The 10,358-nt window shown below is 36.3% G+C and overlaps 1 protein-coding gene across 1 annotated transcript; it reads right to left on the reverse strand.

The window, feature by feature from the left end:
- Positions 1–229: 229 nt before the first annotated feature.
- Defb125 (defensin beta 125) lies at positions 230–10,326 on the reverse strand. Its single transcript, XM_020171983.2, has 2 exons — positions 10,269–10,326; positions 230–570 (listed from the first exon to the last, which is right to left on the reverse strand). Exons 1-2 carry the CDS (start codon positions 10,324–10,326, stop codon positions 230–232), a joined length of 399 nt encoding a protein of 132 aa, XP_020027572.2.
- Positions 10,327–10,358: the final 32 nt, after the last annotated feature.

Consider the following 10,358-nt stretch of genomic DNA (forward strand, 5'->3'; position numbering starts at 1 on the left):
GAAGAAGCTAGATAAAGAATTTAAGCCCAATCAAGAGAATTCTCATATCTTCTACACATTTCTAACTTAAGGCTTGGCTTGTGTCTTGGCTTTAGCACTTATGTCCATCCCTGTGGCCGTCCAATCTCTGATGGAATCCTCCCAGTGAAATTGCATTGGTAGGATCAGCATCTTGAATTTTCTTTCCAACAGTATTTCTAGTTGTCCCATGTGCAGAAGGAAATGGTATTTAATCAACAAGAGGTATCCTAGAAGGTGATGGGACAGACTGGGAAGAAACAGTCAAAGTATTTGGGGATTCTGTAATCTTGTTTTCATTAAATGTTACTGCATCATTTATCCCGGACATTGGCGATAAAGGAAAAGGTGTCAATTCACTCAAATCAATGGTTATATTCTCTAGATGGAACAAGGGAGGTGGAGGTTTGAGAGTGTATACAGGTGATGAAGTTATGGGAATGCAACATGATACCTTGCTCTTACAAAGACGTATGTACCTTTCATCATCTAAACATCGTCTTCTGCAGTGCCCTAAATCATTCTTCCAGCATTTTGATTCAGACCAGCCAGCTGCAAGGAGTGAAGAGTAGGTCAAATTTTAAACCAGCATCAACATAACAACTTCATTCAATCAAAAATTTATAACAACTACTTTTGCTATCTACACTATTATGATGACAAATACTAAAAGCCATTGAGAGAGATAAACAAGAAAATACAAAACATATTTAAAAACTGTGGTATGTTCCCTCAAAAAATTGTAGTGGAGGGAAGGAAGAAAGAAGAAGAAGAGAAAAAGAAGACAGGTAGGGAGAACAGACACACTTAAGAATGATATTTGAACTTAGGTGAAGTGAGTCAACCACATACACAGGAGGAAAGATTGCTCAGGAAAGATCGGCAATGTTCAGTCTTAGTCTTGAGGAAATCCTTTACTGTACTTAAGAGACTTGGGGATGGATGACTAGTCTGAAGTGTAATGTTCAAAGAACAAAGGATCACAAGAGGAAAAGAGCCTGGAGTGGCAGGGCCAGATAGCCCAGTCCCTTTAGGTAAGTAATAGATTTAATTTTTTTCAGAACATGACGTGAATGTATTGACTAAAACTCTGTTTTAGTTTGGTTAGGATTCCAGGAGCTTAGATGAAGGACCAGAAGGACTAAAATCGGGGATATGTGCTAGACACAGTTCTTCTAGTTATGATCTACTGGTGGCTATGACTGGGGACTCAGAAGTTATTGTAGAAAAAACAGAATGATGTAAAACAATAAGTGTTTGGATACAATGCAAGAGAAATATGAAGAAACCAAGGTGAATTGTCAGATATTTGAATTGGGATAAATGTGGTTAGAGATATTGTCATTCATTGAAGTGTAAAACCTAGGGGATGAGTGAGACTTTGGGGAAAAGGAAATGGTGGGATCAAATATTTTCTTGGGAAGGATATAAAATATGATAATCCTAAGATATCAAGAAAGCAGTTGAATATACCTAAAGGATCTCAGAAAAGAGGTTTCAACTGTAGGTGTAAATTTTGGAACCATTGCTTATAGATACATTTACACCTACACAAATAAAGCCGTGGAATAATATTAGAAAAAAATGTAGGATTAAATTCTAGTGAGTTTCAATATCAAGAGATCAGACAGGAGGAAGACTCAAATGAAACAAGGCAATAAGTCAGAAGCAAGCAGGAAAAAGATACTAGAATTTAGTTTGAGTTTCCCCAAAGGCAGACCCTGGGCAAAGATTTGAGTATAATAGTTTAGTTGAAAGGCAATTACCTCTCTCCCCAATAAGTGGGGAAATGGTAAGTCAGGAATCAAAAAAAGATATGTCATCAGGCCAGTTACCACTGGAACTGACCAGAGTATGATGCCCTGGGGAACTCAGGTAGTCATGCTTCCCCAAAAGCCTAGTGATCATAAGGAGGGCCAAAGGAACCCACAGTGTTTATCCAGCACTGACTCAGGATTGGTAGATGCTCCCAGGGTGAGATGATGACTTTCTAGCATTTCTGGAATGTCCTGTATGGGAGAATTTTGCAAGCACTCTGTGAAGCAATGGGACAATGACAGTTGTGGGGCAGACTGATATGGTGGGCATGAAAACAGCAAATACCAAAAGCATATAAGGAGAGTTGTATTAGATACAGTCAGACTAAGCAAGGGAAGAGAGTGCTTCTTACAGGAAGGAGTGGTCACCAGTGGTCAAGTTCTGCTGAGAGGTGAGAAAGATGAAGGCAGAAAAGCGTTCTTTGCATATAGTGGTAGGAAGGTCACTGGTACGCCCGCGAAGAGCAGTTTCTGAGGGGTAGGAAGAAAAGAAGCTAAACTAAAGTTTGATGATAATATGAATTTTGTCCTTGATTTTATTTATGCTGTATTATGTGTATTGATTTGTTGAGCCATCCTTACATCCTGGAATGGAACCAGCTTCTTTGTCGTGTATGATCTTTATGATGTGCTGTTGAATTTTGGATTCTAGGAATTTCATTGAGATTGTTTGCATTTATATTCATCAAGGATATTGATACATAGTTTTCTTTTTTTGTTGTAGTATTCTTGACTGGCTTTGATCTTAGGGTAATACTGACTTCATAGAATGATTTGGGGGGTGTTTTTTTCTGTTCTATTTATGGAATAGTATGAGGAGCATTGGTGTTAGTTCTTTAAAGATTAATCTATTCAGTCCTGGAATTTTCTTGGTTGGATGTTTATTACTGCTTTGATTTCATTGCTCATTGTAGATCTGTTTAAAGTTATTTATATTTTATTGGTTCAATTTTGGTAAATCATGTGAATCATACGTGTTTAGAACTGTATCCATTTCTTCTAGATTTTCTGATTTGTTGGACTGTAAGTTTTCAAAATATTCCCTGATGATCTTCTGAATTTCATTGGTATCCTTATAATCTTCCATTTTTATGTATAATTTTATTCATTTGGGCTTTATCCCTCCTTCTTTTGGTTAGTTTGGCTAAGGGTTGGTCAATCTTACTTATCTTTTCAAAGAACTAACTCTTTGTTTCATTGATTCTTTGTGTTGTTTTTCTGTCTCCATTTACTTAATGTCTGCTCTGATCTGTATTGTTTCTTTCCATGTACTGCTTTTGGTTTGGCTTGTTCTTATTTTTCTGAGTGTGAGGGACATAATTAGGTTATTTACTTAAGATCTCTCTTATTTTTTAATTAGGCACTCATAGGTATAAACTTCCCTCTTCAAACTGCCTTTACTGTATCCCATAGATTCTGGTTAAATTGTATTTTCATTTTATTCTAAGACTTTTTTTTTTGATGGGACTGAGGTTTGAACTCAGGACTTCATGTTTGCCAAGTAGACACTCTACCATTTGAGCCATGCCTCCAATTTTTACTCTGGTTATTTTGGAGCGGGGTCTCACAAACTGTTTGCCTGGGCTGGCCTTGCACCATGAGCCTCCCAATCTCAGCCTCCCAAGTAACTAGGATAATAGGCCTGAACCACCAGCACCCAGCAATTCTAGGATTTTTAATTTCCTCCCTGATTTCGTTAATGACCCACCAATCATTCAAAACTTTACTTTTCAATTTCCATGTGCTTATGTAGTTTCTAGTTTCTCTTGCTATTGATGTCTAATTTTTCCCATTATGATCCGAAAAGATAACAAGAAAGTATTTCAATTTCTTTGTATTTGTTAAGGCTAAAATATGATGTAGTTTGGAAAAAGCTCCATAAGCTGCTGAGAAAATAAAGTATTCCACAGTCGTTGACAGGAATATTCTGTAGATGTCTGATAAGTCCAATTGCTCTATCATGCAGTTTAACTCTGAAGTTTTTCTTTTGATTTTTGCTGGATGATCTATCACTTGATGAATACCACCTGCAGTTATTTTCTATCCATCTGTCACCTGTCCTTTTATGTGCAATGAAGTTTGATGCACCAACATTTGGTGTGTATAAATTCAATCATTGTATCTTCTTGATGGATTGCCTTTCTTTTTCTCTTCTGGCAAAATCAGGCTTGAAATCTGCTGTGTAGCTACTGCTGCTTGCTTTCAGTTTCCATTTGCTTGGTATATCATTTTCCATCCTCTCACTTTCAGTCTGTGTGTGTCTTTGCCAGGGAGGTGTGTCTCTTACAGACCACAAATAATTGGATTTTGTTTTTTTAACCCCTCAGACAGTCTATGTCTTTTTATTGGATAATTAAGACCATTTACATTTAGTGTGATTGTTGAGAAATTTTTTGTTTCCTGTGATTCTGTTGTTGTTCCCAGAGTAATTCAAGTGTTGTTTATTCCTTTCTTTCATACTTATTCATCTTGGGATTTTGCTGGTTTGTTGAGTTGAACATGTTTGATTCTTTTCTAATGTTCATGTGTTCATCTGTTCCTCTTGTGAAATGTATTTTTTCCTGACCTCTCATGCTTATGACTGTCTTTCTTCCTCATCTGTATAAGTATTCCTTTAAGTATCTTTTGCAACGCAGGCTTGGTGGACATGAGCTCCTTTAGCTTATGCTTATCTTGGACAGTCCTTATTTCTCCATTAAATTTAAAAGATATCTTTGCTGCATGTATAATCTTGATTGACAGTTATATTCTTTCAGAGCTTGAAATAGATCATTCTATGCTTTCCTGGCTTTTAGAGTTTCTGCTGGGAGAGCTGAGGTAATTCTGACTTCTTGACCTGTATTGACATATTTCTCTTGTAGTTTTAATATCCCTTCTTTGTTCTGTAGTTTTTGTATATTAACTCTAATGTGGAATGGAGAGGTTCTTTTCTGGTGATTTCTATTTGGGAATCTAAATGTCTCCTGTTTGTGAGTGTCCATATGTTTCACAAAATTTGGGAAATTTTCTAATTTCATTGAATAGGTTTTCAATGAAAATTTCATTGAATAGGTTTTCTATGCCTTTATTATTTTTTTTAATCTCAGCTCCTACCCCATGGATTCTTAGGTTGGGTCTTTTGATCATGCCCCAGAGTTCTTGAAGATGTGGTCATGCTTATTTTTTCTTTATTTATTGAGTATAATATTTCTCCAATATTGTATTCAATCCCTGATATTCTTTTTTCTGCTAGTTCTAGCCTACTGGTGATAATCTCTACTGCATGTCAAATTTGTCTTATTGAGAATTTTAATTTCCAATATTTCCATTTGTTTTTTTTCCTCAGAAAATCTCAATACTGTTTTGAATTTCTTGTCCATATTGCTGATTTTCTTGTCCAGGTCATATATTGATTTCCTTACTTCATTTATCTATTTGGTAAAATCCTTTTTGAGGTCATTGATCATTTTCAAAAGTAAAGTTGTAAGTTCTTTGTCTAGCATTTTAGCCCTTCCAGTATCTTTGGATTTGGTTATTGGAGTGTGACCATTTGGAGGAGTGATATTGTCTTTCTTTTTCCTATTGTATTTCTATATTACAATTTGTGCATCTGGCAGGTTGAATATCTCTTTCACTGCCACTCAGAGGAGAAAAAGCATTCAGCAATAATGAAATTATAATTCAAAACCAAACCAGTTATTTAAATGTAGTAAGAAACAATTGGAAACACCAACTACACCTCCAAAATGATTACAGAAGAAAGGAACCAGGGTTCTTTCAGGACAAACTAGGAGTTTAAAAATTATTAAAGGCATAGGTATTAAAAATTAAATAGTAAAAAGAAGGGTTTGGGAAAAGAAGAAGGAAGATAGGCAAGGGAGGAGGAGAACTGTATGGGATGAAGATGTAAGAAATAATAATGCATGAGAACACAATATAATTATTACAAAGGAAGACAATACAGTCAGGGAAAGTGAAAAAATAAGAACAGAAAAATAAATATATAAACAAGAAAGAGAGAAAGAAGAAAGAAGAGTCAGTGCTTCCTTGATGGGAAGGTGTATAGTGGCTGGACTCCTCCAAGGAAGCAGGTGTTTTCCTTGTGTGGGATGAGCTGGACTGTCCTGTGCCCTGAGTCTCCCACCCAGGATAATCCAGCACAGCATGCACACGGCAGCACACCCAGACCCACCCTGAATTGGGAGACATCATCCTGCTTTCTTGGGTGGAGACTCCTTGCATCACAGAAGCCACTCCACTAACTCACACCCTAGCTGCTGCCATGTGCTGGTCCACCTGCCCCTCATCCCTGCTGCTGCAGGCCAGAGCTTCCCTGTACCCAGGCTTGCTTCTGAGCCACTAGAGTTGCTATGCTATGGGACCTGTCCTACCCACATTGAGCTGCTGTTGCTTCCCTGCAGCCACCCCATACCACCCTTCCAGCCACTGCATCAGGTCCAGAGCCTTAGTCAACCACTGGGCACCTTACCCAACCTGCACCTGGAGAGGATCATGGGCCACCCCAGGCCCAGAGGGGAACCTTGAGCAAACACATCAGGAGAGTCACAGACAGAACTCTGAGGGACTTAGATTGAAGGAAAACACCTGCTTAATCCAAAGTGTGGGATAAAGTTATAAACATAGAGGGAGAGCCATGAGCGGGAGAATTAAAGACAATCAAAGGTCAATATAAAGCAGTTGTTTAGGAAAGGAAAGTTTAGGTCATCAGGGAAATGTAGGATTTCTAAGCAGTATGGTTATTCAGGTGAAGGATGAGGATATGAATTTAAAGTGTGATTAGGATGCTCCATTGTATGCTCATTGATCAAGCAAACCATAGGATCATCTTTCTCAAGCTATATTCTCCAGGGATTCTGAGGTAGCTAGAGCAGGAGTTGCATAGTGGAGAAAGCCTAGAATGCATGCAGAAGAGCAAGTCATTTCAAAACAACCTTGTTTGCATTTAATGTAGTAGCTGTTACACATGCCAACATATTTTAAGCTCACAATGGTTTGTTCATATTTCTTCCCCTGGGAAATGTTGGCTGTGGCCCATCTTCTCCAGTGAACTTATTCTATCTTTTGTCATTTTACTTTGCACTTTATGAAATTTCCTGTAAGTTTCAAGTTTAGCTCTGCTACTTCTTTAATCCAAGACAAACTAACCTTGCTTCTTCATTTCTCACTTCTGTGAAGATTACATCTTTTCTTTTTTCTCCCAGCATGTCAAAATTTTAATTCTGAATCATCTTATATTTTCCTCCCTTCCTCAATTTTTTTTGGCAGTCCTGGGGTTTGAACTTAGGACCTCACACTTGCTAGGCAGGTGCTCTACCACTTGAGTCACTCCACCAGTCCTACTTTCCTTTCCTTCTTATGCTCTGCCAATTCTTCTTCAAAATTGCTTCTCACTGCCATCTCTTCTTACCTGCAGGTTTAAATTTAGTTTATAGCCATACACTTATCAAAGTTGTGAGCTCCTAGCATGGTGCAGGCACCACAAAGCCCTTGGTCCCACTTGTGAACTAAAAATACAAAATCGCATGGCACTTACTTTCAAGCAGGGGACAAAAGACAATAAAAAGTAAGTAATAAGGGGGTGATAAATAGTTTGCAGAAAGAAGAAAGAACAGACTTAAGGGTAATTGGAGTACATGGCACAGTTCATTAAACAGGAATATATAGGAATATATATATATATATATATATAGGAATATATAGGTCTATATGACAAGGTATTAGGCACTTAAGAAAGTGAAGGAATTAGCCAAGCCAGTGTGTGAGGCAAGTACAGAGGACACAGAACTCTATGGGTTGCATGAGTATGGCATATTTGAGGAAGAGCATTAGGGCCAGTGTGGCTGTAGTGAACTGAATAAGCATTAGAATCGTAGATGAAAAGGTGAGAGAGGTCGTAAGGGCCAGAATATGTAAGGCCAGGTGGATCACTGCAAGGACTCAGGATATTGGTCTGAGTTTCACAAAGTTTGGAGCAGAAAACGTTATGATCTGACTTCCCATATAAGATCACATACAGTGCTAGCTTGACATTAGATGATGGAGATAACAATAAGACAGTGGGAATAGCTAACTTTCAGTAACTTTCAGATAGCTGACATAGACTTCTTGATAGATATGAGGGACACAGAAATAGAAAAGTCAAAGACAATTTCAAGAATTTGGCTTAAGCAATGGATTTTTTCAGAGAAACAACAGTCATTTTCCTCAAAGCTCTTCAATAGTCCAAAATTCATGTCATTTGGACATGTGATTTTTATCATCAATATTTTAAAATTTAAATATTAGAAGATACTAAGAACAATTGTGTCTTTTCAGGCAGGAAAGTCAAGCAGCCAAAAAATTATCAGACGCAGAATCAGCTAATATTAAATACATTAGTTGATAACAATCTATTGATGGACAGTTTGGCATGATGAAAAGTTACTTAACAAATCATCAGATGCTATGTCACCTAAAAGCACTTAAAATAAAGCCGAGAGACTAAATAGTCAAAATTTTAAGACCGAACCTATAAGAGAAAACAAAAAGAAAACCATAAATCAAGAGGAATTAAAACCAGCCCTTCAAAGCAAAAGAGAAAAATAGGCATAAGTGATTTGTAGAAAAGTTGAAATACATAATTAATTGTTTTTGAAGTTTGACTTGTCCATTTCTCAGACATAAATGAAAATTGACTAGTCCAATATAATCTTTCATTTATAGTATCTGCAAATGTTTAAAAGTTGACAGTAGATTAAGCAAACAAGAAGAATCATTTCTAAGAATTTTGTATTGAATGATTTACATATAAGAAAATTTTTGTTAACTATCCTTGTATTTAAAATATACACTTATTTATGCAAAATAATTTGGATAAGTAAATTACAAAACATTCATTTTATGGAAATTTATAAAATCACAAAAAATAAGGTTTTTGAAAAATATTTGCTAAGTGGGAAAATATTAATGATATAATAAGAAATTTACAAATTAACTACAGATTTTTATTCAAATGATAACTAAGGACACTAAGGGAGAACAATGAAGAAAAACTTTATTTTTACTTCCTTACAATTTCAAAATTTTTAAAAACTTCAACAAATAGTTAATAATTAGAAATGAATACAGACACTAACTCTTTAGCATACTTATTATGTCTCCCTGTGAACAACATATAAAGAACAGGCCTATTCATAGCCACCTCATGGAAGTGAAAAACATCTTTCTAAGAAAATTATATCACCTTCAAATTTAACATGTCATTTTTCTAAGTACATAAAAATCAGTAACAGGGAGTTTGGGAATCTAGTGGAATAAAAGTTGAAGTTCATTTACACTGAAAAGTGCCCCAAACTCAAGCAATGAGAGGGCTCCATTTCCTCTTACAAGACTGTAAAACTTGGAAAAACATAACAGGAAAACATTCCTGGTGAGTATATGCAGAGATTACACTCACAAATGGTCATAGGAGCAAAAAAGCAGTGTAACCTTTTAATGGGTAGTTTGGTAGTGTGTGTGTGTGCTCCTGTCACAAACAGAAATATGTACATTAGTTTACAAGTTTTCCTTGCAGAATTGTTTGTAATCATTAAAAAGCTGTTTTCCAGCAGTAGTGACATAATTAAATAGCAAGGATATCCATTCATCCCCTGAAAGTTTTATTTATCAATCAAAAACATGAAGCTGGCTTATGTTTAAGTCTCTAACAGATGTTACTCTACAGGCTGAATGAACCCACAGGGCTCATTTACAAACAAAGATTTAAAAACATAAAAAGTATAAATGTGTAAATATATGTTTACATGTCTTAGTACATACAAGAAACTGGTATTGATTGATTCTGAAAGAGAAGACTGGATAACTAGTGTTCTTAAATTGGAGAGCATTTTCCTGTTACTTAAATTCTTGTAATCCTATCAATTTCTTGACACATAAATCAATGGTAAGTACTATTTTTCAATAGAAATAGTCGATTTTCAAAAGTAGGATTATTAAAATGATGGAATAAGCCCTTCATATTGCCCTAAAATCAGAAGATCCTCCTTGTCTGCTGTATCTAAGAACATGAAAAATGAGGACCTCCTATGAACATACTTTCAAGACAAAGAAGAATTCAAGATGGTAGGAAGATTTAGATTAATTGGGACACAATAAAATAGTTAAAGTAGAAGTGATATGAGGGCAAGCCAACACTAGGTAATTGTACAGAAAGATAGATAAGGCAACTCAGAGCATTTCTTGCCTTTCAGAGAAATGTCTCAGAGGATATCTCAGCTTACCAGAGGCCTCTTAAAAAGAATCTCAGAGAATAGAAGCATGGAGCTGCCAAAATGAGACCCATTCTGCTGCTCTTTATTTCTTGTCAGACTTGCCTTTTCCTTCAAGACACTGGGGGAGGCTGTGTGCAATAATTCATCCTAATTTCATCATCTCTACTTTATAGGGCTCCATTACCTTTGGTCACCTGAGTTAGCAACCCACAGATAATGAAGGTCAGCATTGGGAAATTCATGGCTCCTGGGAGAGAGGAAGCTGTATGTTCCA

This window comes from Castor canadensis, chromosome 5 (assembly GCF_047511655.1).
Source record: "Castor canadensis chromosome 5, mCasCan1.hap1v2, whole genome shotgun sequence".
Lineage (NCBI taxonomy): Eukaryota > Metazoa > Chordata > Mammalia > Rodentia > Castoridae > Castor > Castor canadensis.

What these genes read in the sequence shown, in the direction of transcription:
- Defb125 (XM_020171983.2), bottom strand. Translation starts at nt 10,326, where the DNA reads ATGAATTTCCCAATGCTGACCTTCATTATCTGTGGGTTGCTAACTCAG. An exon ending in GCTAACTCAGGTGACCAAAG is followed by an intron (nt 571 to 10,268) that starts GTAATGGAGCCC and finishes CACTCCTTGCAG; the next exon opens with CTGGCTGGTCTGAATCAAAA.